The sequence below is a fragment of the Hemiscyllium ocellatum genome, chromosome 1 (assembly GCF_020745735.1).
Source record: "Hemiscyllium ocellatum isolate sHemOce1 chromosome 1, sHemOce1.pat.X.cur, whole genome shotgun sequence".
Classification (NCBI taxonomy): domain Eukaryota; kingdom Metazoa; phylum Chordata; class Chondrichthyes; order Orectolobiformes; family Hemiscylliidae; genus Hemiscyllium; species Hemiscyllium ocellatum.
In genome coordinates, this window is record NC_083401.1 from 41,585,308 (window position 1) to 41,600,621 (window position 15,314).

The 15,314-nt window shown below is 41.8% G+C and overlaps 1 protein-coding gene across 1 annotated transcript in view; it reads right to left on the reverse strand.

The window, feature by feature from the left end:
- Positions 1-5,600: 5,600 nt before the first annotated feature.
- Positions 5,601-15,314, reverse strand: part of cfap53 (cilia and flagella associated protein 53) — a 41,350-nt gene continuing 31,636 nt past the window's right edge. Inside the window, exons 6-7 of the mRNA XM_060828970.1 lie at positions 13,919-14,021; positions 5,601-5,855 (exon numbers count right to left, since the gene is read on the reverse strand). Of these exons, the coding sequence (XP_060684953.1) occupies positions 5,615-5,855; positions 13,919-14,021 (344 nt within the window). The 3' untranslated portion in view covers positions 5,601-5,614. The remainder of the gene's footprint in view (positions 5,856-13,918; positions 14,022-15,314) is intronic.

A 15,314-nucleotide genomic window follows, 5' to 3' on the forward strand; every position in this document is an offset into this window, starting at 1 on the left:
CCAACCCGTCCATGCCGACCATATATCCCATATATTCGTCATAAAGTAATGCAGTCATAAAGTCAAAGAGCAAGGAAACGGACTCTTCGGCCAAACCAGTCCATACCAAATGTAATCGAAAAATAAACAAGTCCACCTGCCTGCTCCTGGCCCATATCCCTCCAAACCTTGCTTATTCATTTACTTAGGAGAAAGTGAGGATTGCAGATGCTGGAGATCAGAGCTGAAAATGTGTTGCTGGAAAAGCGCAGCAGGTCAGGCAGCATCCGAGGAGCAGGAGAGTCGATGTTTCGGGCATGAGCCCTTCTTCAGGTTCCTCAAGAAGGACTCTTGCCCGAAACGTCGACTCTCCTGCTCCTTGGATGCTGCCTGACCTGCTGCGCTTTTCCAGCAACACATTTTCAGCTATTCATTTACTTATCCAAATGTCTTTTAAACATTGTAATTGTACCCACGTCCATCACTTCCTCAGGAAGTTTATTTCACACGTGAACCAGCCTCTGTGTAAAAGATTTGCCCCCATGTCTTTTTCAAATCTATTTCCTCTCACCTTAAAAATGTGTGCCCTAGTCTTGAAATCCCCATCACGGGAAAAGATACCTACCATTAACCGGATTTATACCCCTCATTATTTTATAAACTTCTTTAAGATCGCCTATCAACCTATGTTCGAGGGAAAAATGTCCCAGCCTATCTTTGTAATTAAAACCTTCCATACCCAGCAACAGCCTGCTAAAGCTTTTCATCTTTGACTTCGTACAATGAATACAAATCTCACCTTCTGATATGGTGAGGTTTGAACTACATCCCTGGAATATGGGCATAGCATTCTGATTACAAGTTCAGTGACACTACCACAATACCATGACCATTTTGAAATGTGGGAAATATGGTAGCTAATTCCCAACAAAGCCCCCATAAACGGTAACATATATGTGACCAGACTTTATTTTATGTGTGATGTTCATTGAGGGATAATTATTTACCAGGGCTACCATTCCTTTTTTTAATACACAAACACAGGATTGAGCAGCAGAAATAAGCCTCCTGAGCCTGAGATCTGAATACTCTACATGTCCACCTGTGCCTGATAACCTTTCAGTCCTTTGCTTCTCAAGAATCTATCTAAATCTGCCTTAAAAATATTCAAAGACTTTGCTTCTACCATCTTGGCAGTTCCAAAGACTCAATCACCCCTGTGAAAAACAAATTCCTGTCTTAAACCGATGGAAACTGGCTTTATCACATGATTGGGAAGGTGACAGAAAATAATTTCAGGCCCTTGATTTGGGCTTTAACAGCTAATCAAATTAATTAAAAACTAGATATCAAATCAAGAGCAATTATAACAAAATAGGACTTTTCAGGAATTGGATTACAAACTAACATCATTTGTAGAAAATAACACATATCACAAACCAATATTGTATGTTTGAATTTCATAGAATCAAAGATACATAGGATGCTATTTTTAGATTACTTAGATTAGATTAGATTACATACAGTGTGGAAACAGGCCCTTCGGCCCAACAAGTCCACACCGACCCGCCGAAGCGCAACCCACCCATACCCCTACATTTACCCCTTACTTAACACTACGGGCAATTTAGCATGGCCAATTCACCTGGACTGTGAGAGGAAACCGGAGCACTCGGAGGAAACCCACGCCGACATGAGAACGTGCAAACGCTACACAGTCAGTCGCCCATGATGTCTGTGCTGTGGCTCCACAGAGCAATGCAATTAGATTTAACACCCTGTTTTTTTCCTCATAACAATTTAAGTATTTTCTCTTCAAATAATTATCCAATTCCTTTTTGTAGTGATTGTAACACGGTCAGCCTAGTAGACATCACAGAATATGAGTTCCCTGATTGGGGCTGTTAGTCTGTTTCAATCAGAGAGCCTAGGCTGACAGATAAAAAGAACAATGTCAGAAATTCTGACTCTGAGAGCTGGGTATGAGGGAGCTAGACCAGTGTCAAAGACTTTCCAAGCATAAATAAAGGGTGTCTTGGTGTTGGGATTTCAGCCTCTGTGGAGTGATTTCAGTGGTGATGAGAAATAAGCATGTCCTTGAAGAAACTGACTCACAACAATCAGCTTTGAGTTGGGGGAAGCCTTTCTGGCATCATGCAGTTATTTGACTCGTTGAATCCTGCTGTCAAAGACTGGGCCCACTATATGGAAATAAAACTTTATTTTTTCTGGAGAAATTACATTGGGCAGATGAAAAGCAAAGAGTAATTCTCACAGCAGCTTCTGGGCCAGGTTATTAGGAGTCTAACTTTCCATGAGGCACCAGATACTAAATCCTTTCAAGAATTAGTTAAGGACTATTACAACTCCAAGCCTCCTCTGATTCTGAGAGGCTTTTGGTTTTACTCAGCAATTAGAGAATCATGGGAACCTGTATTGAGATGTTTGACTAGGTTAAGATGACTGGCAGAAGCATGTGACTTTGGTTTAACCCTTAATGAGATGCTGCGAGACTATTTGGGATGTGGGATTAATGACGTAACCATGCAAAAGCACCACTAGCTGAAATCGAACTGGACTTCAAACAGCTTTATCATTGGAATATGTGGCAAGTGGAGCATAGGAGTTGCAGGATATTCCAATGGAAGCGGACACTCTCATCAATCTGACTGACCTTGGGGAACATCACTTGAGTGAAGGCAGTTGCATAGCCACACTCAGGACATATTCTGAAAAGACAGATCCGAGTCAGGCTAAAGTAAAACCCCACAACAAAGCCAGGCCTCAGCCAAATGGTTAAAGTTTACTTCAGGATCTGGTCCAGTAACTCTTGCAGTTGGTATGCACACTCAAGACAGTACTACTAGACCTTAATTGAGTAAGAGAACTCATAGGCCAGTATCCAGGAGAGTGCACACCCTGGAAAATTCACCTATATCTGGTGTGGAACAGTTTAATTGCTTAGCAAAATCCAAATCAGAATCCAAACTGAGTCCTAAGGATGCTCCTGCCTGAAACGTTGACTTTCTTGCTCCTCAGATGCTGCCTGACCTGCTGTGCTTTTTCCAGTGCCACACTTTATCAACCCAAGATCCAAATCAGACTCAGGCAAAATAAACATCTGGTTAAATGGTCACCAGGGTTCATTGGAGGTCAATGCTGTCACGGCTGTTTTTAGTGATTGCAGAGGACAGAAAAACTGCAGCTGCTGGAATCCAAAATAGACAGGCAAGAGGCTGAAAGAACACAGCAAGCCAGCCAGCAGAACTGGATTGTAGAACTAGTCTTTACCAAAATCTACCCAGGATTAATGTGCGCAACACCTCAGCTAGACTGAAAACCAATTTTGGGGAAACTTTAAAGACTAAAGGTATGACTTCAGTTCCAGTCTCTAACGAAAAGCAACTGGTTCAGTTACTGCTGATTGCAGTAAAAGCTTGGGCCGATGTATGATGGAGTGAAATTGGTTGAGACAGATTTACCTTGATTGGCTCAACATTTTTCAGTTAGAAAATAGCTGCCTGAGTGAAGTCCTAATTAAATGCCCAGATGTTTTTCAGGAAGGTCTAGGAACTATCAAAGGAGTCAAGGCCACCTTGCATGTTGACCAGGAAGCAATTCCATGATGCTGCAAGGCCTGTCCAGTGTCATTTCCCTTATGAGTAAAAGTAGAGACAGAAACGAGAAGGCTGGAATGTGAAGGAATAATCAAACCAGAACAATTTGTGAAATGGGCAGCACTGGTCATAAGCTTGTGAAGCCCAATATGTCAGTTCTCCTTGGTGGGGATTTTAACTAATTGGTAAACCACTTTTCATCGGTGGATCAATATCCTATTTCTCGCATAGAGGATTTATACACAAAGCTTGTAGGGGGCTGTCCTTCACGAGCCACGTGTACTTTCAATTGCAGTTAGTTAAGGATTCCAAGAAATATACTACAATTAATACTCATATGCTACAATTAATATGAGACTGCCATCTGGGGTATCATCAGCCTGTGTAATTTTTTAATAGACAATGGAGAATTTTTTACAAGGTCTACTCCAGGTTGTCATTTATCTAGATGACAAACAGGGAAGACAAATAAGGAGCACTTAGAGAACTTGGGCACAGTCAGGTAGACGCTTTAGAAGGGCAAATGTTCCCAATTGACTTACTCAGAGTCAACAAGACCGGGTTATACCTGTTGGAAGATAAAATGAGGGCGATCAAAGGTGCTCTAGCTTCCATGCCTGTACCAGAGCTTAGATCTTTCCTTGGATTCATGAATTATTATGGAAAATTTCTGGCAGCTTTGCATCAACCCTTAAAAATGGATCAGCCTTGGAAATGGTCATATAGCTATGCCATAGCTTTCAGGAAAGTGAAGCAACAGCTATCATGCGGTAAAGTGTTGGCACACTATGATCCCAAGTGAAATCTGTGATTGCCATGTGATGCCTCCTCGTACATAGTATTAGCTCATGTGTGGTCCAAATGTGGAGAAACACCCAGGACTTTGGCTAATGCAGAGCATAAGTACCCCCAAATAGAGAAGGTGAGTTTGGCAGTCATATTTAGAGTCAGGGAGCTCTACCAATATCTTTACGGATATAAATTTGTAATAATAACAGACCACAAATCCCTGCCAGGTCTTCTTAAGACAAGGCAGTGCCACCCATAGCTTCAGACCAAATTTAGCAGTGGGTTCAAATCCTAAATGTGTTTAATTACATGTTGGAACACTGTCTAGGCCAAGTAACAAACGCGGATGCACTGAGCCACCTCTCTACTACGGCCACTGGAAGAGACTGTAACAGTTTTAAATCTTGCAGTCACAGTCACAGCTAACAATATCAGACCTAGGATACAGAAAGATCCAGTCCTGGCAAAACAGAAACAATGGTGGAGATGGGGGAAACTGAAGGGGCATCATAACTGGAAATGAAACCTTTTTTTAAACCTGGACAGACCAGACCACAGTGAAGGATGGCATATTATTATAGGGAGCAAGAGTGATTGTCCCAAGCAAAAGTCACCACCAGATACTGGCTGAACTCCACCAAGGCCACCCAGGGATCTCCAAAACGAAGATGGTGGTGACCAGGATCGGATGAGGACTTAGCCACGTTAGTGGGGCAATGCCCAGAGTGCCAACAAGGACAGGAATTACCGCCATCAGCTTCCCCAGATTCGTGGGAATTTCCAAGTAAACCCTGGACTCGATTACACATCAACTATGTAGGTCATTTCATGGGCTCAATGTTCTTAGTCATTGTAGACACCCATTCAAAGTGTTCTCTGGTTTATGACTGTGTAAGACTGCAAGACTGAGATAGATATGTTCTTGAGTATCAAGGGGATCAGGGGTTACAGGGAGAAAACAGTAGAATGGTGTTGAGAAACTTATCAGCAATGACGAATGGCAGAGCAGACGTTTGCTAAGGTGTTGTGGTGCACTTTTTTAGTATAGAAGGTATCAATCTAAACACAAAAGCAAATTTTTCTAGTTCAACATTTTAATTAACTAAAATTACAATAATAATTTGAGTAATATACAATACACTTAAGTGCTTCATCATAAAGCACAATTCAAATTGTCATTACAAATCAAACAAAACTACAGTATATGTTCACAGATAGCAACAATAATTCTAACATGTTTCATTGAGCTTAGGGTTTAGACAATTTTCCCTCCTCCAAGGATGAATCTTATCACTGCTGGTATAAGGTTGAGAAAGAGCATCCTGAAGCTTTTTCTGGTAAGCTTCTTCTTCCAGCTTTCCTGCTTCCACCTCACGCTGTTCTTCTGCCTTCTTTTTCTCAGCCTGATGCTTTTGGTACTTTATTTGTGCCAGTATGTCCTGCTGATGCTTCTTCTTTGCTTGCTTATCTCTATGAGCAGGAAAAGTATTCATGTATGTCACCATTACAGAGCCATTCATTAATTGTTTGTTTCTAATAGATAGTAAAGAGTAATAAAAATCTGCACCATTTGAAATAGCTGGTGAAATGAGAAGTAAAGCCAACTGAGGAGCAAATGTGTGGTTCACCTGGGGATAGGTTCAAAACAGATTTGTATCCTGGATGACTGAAGGCCTGGCCACAAAAATCTGAGTTTTATGTATTAAATCAGTCCTTTTATGAATACTGTTTAATAGATCCTTCTAGGGGAGAATGGTTCACAGAACTATGAAGGTGGTGGATATGGGTACAGTCACAACTTTTGAAGACATTTGGATAAGTTCATGAACATGAAAGGTTTTGGAGGGATATAGGCCAAGCACAGGCGGTGGGACTAGTTTAGTTTGGAGTTATGGTTGACAGGGACTGTTTGAACTAATGGGTCTGTTTCCATGATGTATAATTGGAGGGGTAGCCCTTTCTTAGGTCTCACTAAAAAGGAGGGAGAAAGTAAAGCATACAAGCAAACCAGCAAGATTATATGCAAAAAAGGAAAGCAAAGTCAGGAGAACTCATAACAGGGATGAAAGAAAATTATATAAATATATATTGTGTTCCTTTTGGAGAGAAGAAAACTAACAGGAGATCTAATAGCGATTTTCAAAATTGTGAGTGTACTGGATAGAGTGGATAAGGAAATTATTCCTGCTCATAAATGGAACAAGAACAAGAAGGCATAGATTTAAAGTATTTTGCAAAAGGGACAGATGTGATATGAGCATTTTCTTTTTCACACAGCCAGTAGTTAGGACGTGGAATGCAATGCTTGGAACTGAGCTGGAAGCAGGCTCAACTGAGATATTCGCTCATGGATATAAGGAATATGCAAGTATACAAGGAATCAGCGGGAGATTGGCACTCAGTAATGATGCTCATTTGAAGAGTGGTGCAGACACAACTGGCTACACTATAACAATTCTGTGAAGAATGAAAGTGAGTCCAAGTCATTTGGAGCCTGATATAATTAATTAGGCCAATGGGCTGAGGAGTGGCAGATGAAGATTAATTAGGATAAATGCGAGGTGGTGCGTTTCGGTAAAACAAAGGTAGGACTTGTATAGTTAATGGTAGGGCCCTGGGTAGTGTTGTCAAACAGAGAGACCTAGGATTTCAGGTACATAATTCTTTGAAAGTTACATCATTAGTAAACAGGGTGGTTACAAGGTGTTTAGAATATTTGCCATCATTGCTCAGACCAATGACTACAGGAGTTGAGTAGTCATGTTGAAGTTATATCGGAAGTTGGTGAAGCCACTTTTGGAGTACTTTGTACAGTTCTGGTCACCCTGCTATACAGAGGCCTAGGCCTCACTCTCTCAGCGGAGTAGGTAAGGGCTGTTTGGCAGTGGCTGCATGAAGGCTCGGTGACGTTTGTTTAACAGTTTAAATTCGAAAGTTTTTTTTAAAAAAAGCCCTGAGAGGACCCAGAAGCTGGTGTAGCGCAAGCTTACCTGGGTAAGTTTTTTTCCTATAAAGGTGCACAGGAGAGGATTGTGTGAGGGAGCCATGGTTTGATAAGGAATTGGAATCCCTTGCTAAAGGGAAGAGGGCGGCCTATGTAAAGATGAGGCGTGAAGGTTCAATTGGGGGGATTGGGAGTTATAAGGTAGCCAGGAAGTATCTAAAGAGAGAGCTAAGAGCAGCAAGGAGGGGACATGAAAAGTCCTTAGTTGGTAGGATTAGGAAAAACCAAAAGGCTTTCTATAGGTATGTCAGGAATAAAAGAATGACTCGGGTAGGAATAGGTCCAGTCAAGGATAGTAGTGGGAAGTTGCGTGTGGAGGCTGAAGAAATTGGGAGACACTGAATGAATTCTTTTCGTCAGTATTCACTCAGGAATAGGACATTGTTGCCGATGTGAATATTGAGTCACAATTAATTAGAATGGATGGCTTTGAGATATGTAGGGAAGAGGTGTTGGAAATTCTGGAAAGGGTGAAAATAGATAAGTCCCCTGGGCCTGATGGCATTTATCCTAGGATTCTCTGGGAAGCAAGGGAGGAGATTGCAGAGCCATTGGCCTTGATTTTTATGTCCTCGTTGTCTACAGGAATAGTGCCAGAAGACTGGAGGATAGCAAATGTGGCTTCCTTGTTCAAGAAGGGGAGTAGGGTTAACCCTAGTAACTATAGGCCAGTGAGTCTCACTTCTGTTGTGGGCAAAGTCTTAGAGAGAATTGTAAGGGATAGGATTTATGAACATCTGGATAGGAATAATGTGATCAAGGATAGTCAGCATGGTTTTGTGAAGGGCAGGTCATGCCTCACAAACCTTATTGAATTCTTTGAGAAGGTGACTAAGGAGGTGGGCGAGGGTAAAGCGGTGGATGTGGTGTATATGGATTTTAGTAAGGCGTTTGATAAGGTTCCCCATGGTAGGCTACTGCAAAAAATATGGAGGCATGGCATTGAGGGTGAGTTGGAGGTTTGGATTAGGAATTGGCTGGCTGGAAGAAGACAGAGGGTAGTGGTTAATGGTATAGGTTTATCTTGGAGTGCAGTTACCAGCGGTGTTCCGCAAGGATCTGTTTTGGGACCATTGCTGTTTGTCATTTTTATAAGTGACCTGGAGGAGGGGCTAGAAAGTTGGGTGAGCAAGTTTGCGGATGACACAAAAGTCGGTGGAGTTGTTGACAGTGAGGAAGGATGTGGCAGGTGACAGCGGGATATAGATAAGCTGCAGAGCTGGTCAGAAAGGTGGCAAATGGAGTTCAATGTAGGTAAGTGTGAAGTGATTCACTTTGGTAAGAGTAACAAGAAGATGGGGTACTGGGCTAATGGACAGATACTTGGTAGTGTGGATGAGCAGAGGGATCTTGGTGTCCATGTACACAGATCTCTGAAAGTTGCCACTCAGGTAAATAGTGCTGTGAAGAAGGCATTATGGCGTACTGGCTTTTATTGGTAGAGGAATTGAGTTCCGGAGTCCTGAGGTCATATTGCAGTTGTATAAGACTCTGGTGCGGCCGCATCTGGAGTAATGTGTGCAGTTTTGGTTGCCATACTATAGGAAGGATGTGGAGGCACTGGAACGGATGCAGAGGAGGTTTACCAGGATGTTGCCTGGTATGGTAGGAAGATCGTATGAGGAAAGGCTGAGGCACTTGGGGCTGTTCTCATTGGAGAGAAGAAGGTTAAGAGGTGACTTGATAGAGGTGTACAAGATGATTAGGGGTTTAGATAGGGTTGACAATGAGAACCTTTTTCCACATATGGAGTCAGCTATTACAAGGGGGCATAGCTTTAAATTAAGGGGTGGTAGGTATAGGACAGATGTTAGGGGTAGATTCTTTACTCAGCGAGTCGTGAGTTCATGGAATGCCCTGCCAGTAGCAGTGGTGGACTCTCCCTCCTTATAGGCATTTAAACGGGCATTGGATAGACATATGGAGGATAGTGGGCTAGTGTAGGTTAGGTGGGCTTGGATCGGCGCAGCATCAAGGGCCAAAGGGCCTGTACTGCGCTGTATTTTTCTATGTTCTATGTTCTATTATTAAATTGGAGGGTTCAGAAAAGATTTACCAGGAAGTTGCCAGGATTGAAATGTTTGAGTTATAAGGAGAGGCTGGATAAGCTGGGACTTTGTTCATTGGAGCAGAGGAGGTTGAGGGATGACCTTTTGAGATTTATAAAATCTTGATGGGCATAGATATCCTGAATAACAAAGATCTTTTCCCTAGGATGGGGCGGGGGGGCGGGGGGGGGGGGTCAAAAGGAGGAGGCGTATTTTTAAGGTGAGAGGAGAAAGATTTAAAAGGAACCTGAGGGGCAACATTTTCACACACAGATCAGTACATATGCGGAATAAACTGCCAGAGGAAGTGATACAGTTACAACATTTAAAAGACATTTGAAAAGGTACATGAATAGGAAAACTTTAGAGGGATATGGACCAAAAGCACGGAAATGGGTCTCGTATGGACTGAGAAGTATGGTCGGCATAGACGAGTTGGACAAAGGGTCTCTTTCCATGTTTATGACTCTACGATCAATCTTCATGTACCACACTCTAAGAAAATATGCTCAGAAGATCCAGTGGTTACAGTAGGATTGCTTGAGCATATTCATGGCCCACTGCAGTGGGACCCGAACCATCACAAATAGCTTCCTGAGTTGGCAGGATCAGTGAGTAGGCATTTCATTTGCATTTACAGAAAAATCTGTGCTCCTTGCCTTAAAGATGTGAGGTTGCGATGGTGGGGGTGATGGCAAGGATGGGAGTGATCTTCAGTGTGTCCTCAATGAAGCCATTTGTACTCATTTGGAAACTGAGTGAGTCAATTGAGATAGATGAACCAGGGAAGTTATTACTTCTCTATTCCTGAGATGCTGCCTAACCTGCTGTGCTTTGACCAGCAACACATTTGCAGCTGTGATCTCCAGCATCTGCAGACCTCATTTTTTACTCGAAGTTATTACTTCTAACCAAGCAATTGCTCTCTACAGTGGAATGCTCTGTCAACATCATTTTTAAAGCAGGTAGAAGTTCTAACCCTTTATCATGCCATTTGTAATAACTAGAATTAACAGGGTTTAGATTAGATTAGATTCCCTACAGTGTGGAAACAGGTCCTTCAGCCCAACAAGTTCACATTGACCCTCCATAACCCACCCAGACCCATTTCCCTCTGACTAATGCACCTAACACTATGGGCAATTTAGCATGGCCAATTGCCATGCTAACCTGCACATCCTTGGATTGTATGAGGAAACCGGAGCACCTGGAGGAAACCCATGCAGACAGTCGCCCAAGGCTGGAATCGAACCTGGGTCCCTGGTGCTGTGAGGCAGCAGTGCTAACCACTGAGCCACCGTGTCACCCCTCTTGTACAGTCTGGTGAGTTCTTTCATAGTACTGCAGGAGTCCGGTAGATCCTCAAGCAAACATGGACACATCTTGTCAACTGAAACACTTCCTCGGTAAGTGAGATTTCATCCTATTAGAGGGAACTTAGCACCATCTGCTGATCATTCAGTTGCATTGCTCTTATTTTTAATTGTTACAGGAAATTATTATTAATCTAGTTAAAAAACTTGTTGAACTTTCCATTCTCTCCATTTAGCAGTTTATCTAACCTTTAGTGCACCTTTATTGGTTTGGATTATGTCTCACAGTTATGCATGCATTTAATTGACCCTGACCTGTTACAAACTCTCCAACATAGCTTCCAATTCACTCTGAGTAATCAGTCATAATGGCATCCAGTGACATGTTGTGACTATCTCTTATCATTCTCGTTAAACTCCCTAACCTATAGCAACATCCCAGGATTGAATGCATGAACTGTAGGACAGGTCATCTGTTTGACCTTGTTACAATGTCTGTTGCAGTATATAATGCTTGTTAGTGGATAGTGGGCTCAGAAAAAGTCAAAGTTCACAAAGATTCTAATGAAATCTCAAAGCTCATAAAACATAGGTTTCAACAGTCAGTTGAAGCTATTATAATGTAGAAAATAACTTTTTCTTGACAGAAGCCATCTCAATGGTGTATCAATTATACAAAGCTGGTTGGATTCACTCAGCAGTCAGATTGAATTTAACAAATGTTTAATCCTGAGTTGAGCTTCAAACCTCCCATCTATTCTGTTCAGAACTCTGTTCATTCCATCTCAATACATTTCTCATGTACACTGTGAAGACATGGATTCCGGGACAATTGTCTGACTGACCATGGCCCACCCCCTGGACTGGAAGTACCTGGGTTAAAAGTGGTGGTAGCCCCTGGCTGAGTGGAGTACCTCCTGACCCGTGGCTGTTTGATTGAAGCAAATGCAGTGTGTTTGTTACATTTTGTAGATGTGACTTTGGCATTGCACAGTACAGCGACATGCCCAAAATTTTGACTGTTTAATGCTCCAAGCCATGACAAGCTGCTTGTCTCTCCCTCTGCACTAAGAAAAATGCCATCTCCAGATGAAAGCTGCCTCCTTGTAAGTACAAATGAATACCACAAAAAATAGAGTGTTAAGATCCATCATGGGCATATGAATGAGATGCATGTAAAGCGACCTGGCAGAAACATGTGAGTTGAAGGTGTCCATGATCTCCAAAGTGAGAGTATTGACGACTGAAATGGTGTGTGTGTTGGACCACACCAGTAGAGATGATGATGTAGTCAGGCTGGTGGTTAGTCGATACCGATTTGTGTGGATGAAGGGTGGAGGAGGACAATGTCTATAGAGCAAGTAGGGACATTGTGATGAAAACTGAGTTGGATGAAGACTTGGAGGAGCAAGCAATGAGCTTTTCCTTCCAGGTGACTTTCAGGCTGGAACTGGAGCTATCTAGTTTCTTGGGGAAGGATAGAAGAATTGGAAACTGCATCAAAATTAGGGGAGTTGGGCTATTATAGAGATGGAATTGTATGGAACTAAGGTAGGAGCTGATCATTAGTGAGATTTGGGAGTCATTGTTTAAATATTAACTGGAAAATTTGAATTTTTTTCTCAACCTTAACATTATGATTTTTTTCATTTTCACTGTATTTTCCCACCTTTCTCACAAATCCTTATGCTGCACAAGATAAAGATCATTTCCACCATCTTTGTTTTTTCATAACCACTGGGTGGGAACCCACGGACAAAATGCAATCAGGATTCTAGGGAGGATCTCTCATTCAAAATGCCTGATCAAGTAACCCATCATTGTGAATGGAGAGTCCTCAGGAGCCAACCCTTTATCTTTTCTTTTGAATCCCTCTGCTCACTAGTAAGTGAATCTCTCTGTGATCCCCATTCCACCCTCACTCATCTCTGGCTCAAACCCCTCAACCGTTACTGGGTGCAATACTGGCAGTAGCCACTAATCCCAGTGGATCAGCAGCCAAATGGAAACTTCTGACCATGAACAGTAGCTCTAAATGGGTTGGATTTCCATCACCTTGAATCCAAAATTCAGGAAAGAAAATTCTGGTAATCTCCTGCCTGATCTTCAGTCAATGGTTGAGACCTTCATCGCCAACATTAAATTCTGTCATCTGAGACAGCTTTGGAGGAGTTGGGAGGAGCACTGCATCATATAATAATATCCAGAGATTCTTTACAGGACATCAGATGACACCAAACCCTGAGGCAGAGATTTTACAAGAGTTTATGTTATGGTGAAACCTAATGAGTAAACATTTAGTGGTGGGAAGAGATGTGACATATCAGTGGAATTTAGATAAAGGTACCAGAATGGAGGGCTTCAGTATTTGGAGGGAAGTGGGGAGGGAACAGGGGAGCTCACTGCTGGCAAAGATTGATAGTCACTTGCCAGGAGGGAAATTCAGCAGTAAAACGTCATGACCAGAGATTCTTGGGGATGGTTAAGAGCAAAAGGAGGTCCTAGGAACATTCATTTTGTGATGCAAAAATTTGAATTTAATAAAAATCTGAAATTAAAGAACGGGCTTTATGCTAACCATGTAAAAATCCACTAAAGGAAGAAAATCTGCTGTCCTTACCTGGTCTGGCAGATATGCGACTCTGGAATCAAGGTCATGTGGTTGACTCTTAACTGTCTTCTGGGCAATTAGGGTTAGCCAGTGGAATATATATTCCATGAATGAATAAGAAAAAAGTTCTAGTGTGATTATGCTGAAGGGATTTCCGTAGCGATTTTGAGGTAGAGATGTAGGTGAGAAATGTATTGAGATGGAATGAACAGAATTCTTAACAGAGCAGACGGGAGGTTTGAAGCTCAACTCAGGATCAAACTTGTGTTAGATTCAATCTGACTGCTGAGTGAATCCAAACAGCTTTGTACAATTGATACACCATTGAGATGGCTTCTACCAAGAGACAATTTTCTACATTACAATAACTTCAACTGACTGTTGAAACCTATGTTTTATGAGCTTTAAATTGAGATTTCATTAGAATCTTTGTGAACATTGACTTTTTCTGAGCCCACTATCCACTGACAAGCATTATATACTGCAACTCACATTGCAACAAGATTACTTTGATATTCTCTTATAATCCACACCATCTATATCCTGTAACTGTGTACCTGGCCAGTTTTTCATCTTCCACCTTCTTCTGCTCTTCAATGGTTTGAATAATTTTGGCTCTTTCCTCTGCCATCTGTTGTGGGCTCTTTGTATTTTTCTCCACTGAAAATAGAAATCAAACATTTGTAACCGTACATTTTCCATCATTTTGAAATCATGAGGCAGTGATGGTTTTGCTGAGAGAAATCGGAAAGACGTTAGGAAAATGAAATATTGCTATTATACAAGGTTCTGGTGACACCCCCTCTGACGTGTTGTGAGCAGTTAAGCAAAGATATTATTTTAATGGAGGCAGTTCAGAGGAGGTTTACTAGGATGATCCCCAGTATAGAAGGATTATCTAATGAGCGAACATTTATCTAGTTTGGACTCTACTTATTGGAATTTAGAAGAATGACAGGTTATCCCATGAAACATATTGGATTCTTAAATTGCCAGACAGGGTAATGTTGAGAGGATGTTTCCCTTCATGGAGAGTCTAGGACCAAAAGGTATAGCCTCAGAATTAGAGGCACCAATGTACGATTGAGATGAGGAGGAATTTCTCCTCTCAGAAGTTGGAGAATATTTGGAACTCCTTGCGACAGAGAGCTATGGGGTCTGATTCCTTGTGTATATTTAAGGCTGAGATAGATAGGTTCTTGATCCACAAGGGAACCATGGGTTACAGGGAAAGGGTAGGAAAGGGGACATGAGGAACATCAGATCAGCAATGATCCTATATAATGGCGGAGCAGGCTCGAGAGGCCGAATGGCCTACTCCTGTTCCTATTTCACATGGTCGTATGAACTTGTACTTTCCAGAAAACACATTGTCAGGATGATCAGTGACAGAGGTGAATGAGTCAAATACTTTACTAGGATCCTTTGAAAAAGAGAGAGGAATGGAATCTCAGAACTACAGAATTGTTACAGCACAAAAGGAGACAATTCAGTCCATCGTGGTCTGCCAGATCTCCAAAACAGGCTGATATCATTCCCCAACCTCTCTGTGTAATCTTGCATATTCTTCCTCTTCAGATAAACATCCAATTCTTTCTTGAATATCTCACTTGAAGCACAAACACAAGCAATGCATCCAGACCTTAATCACTCGCTGTTTCCGCATGTCTTCTTGCTATTTCTTTGGCAATTTCTTGAATCTGTGACTTTCTTTTCTCAATCCTTCCACCAGTGGGAACATGTTCTTCCTTTCTATTTTGTACAGATACTTCTTGATTTTGAAAAGTTCTATTAAACCTCCCAAGGAAAATCATCCAACTTCTCCAAAAATAATCTAATTACTTTAATTTCCTCATCCCTGGAACCACTCACAAGAACCTTTTCTATTCTCACATTCTTCTGAAGTGTACAGTCATACATGGAAAAGACCCTTCAATCCAATCAGTCTATCCT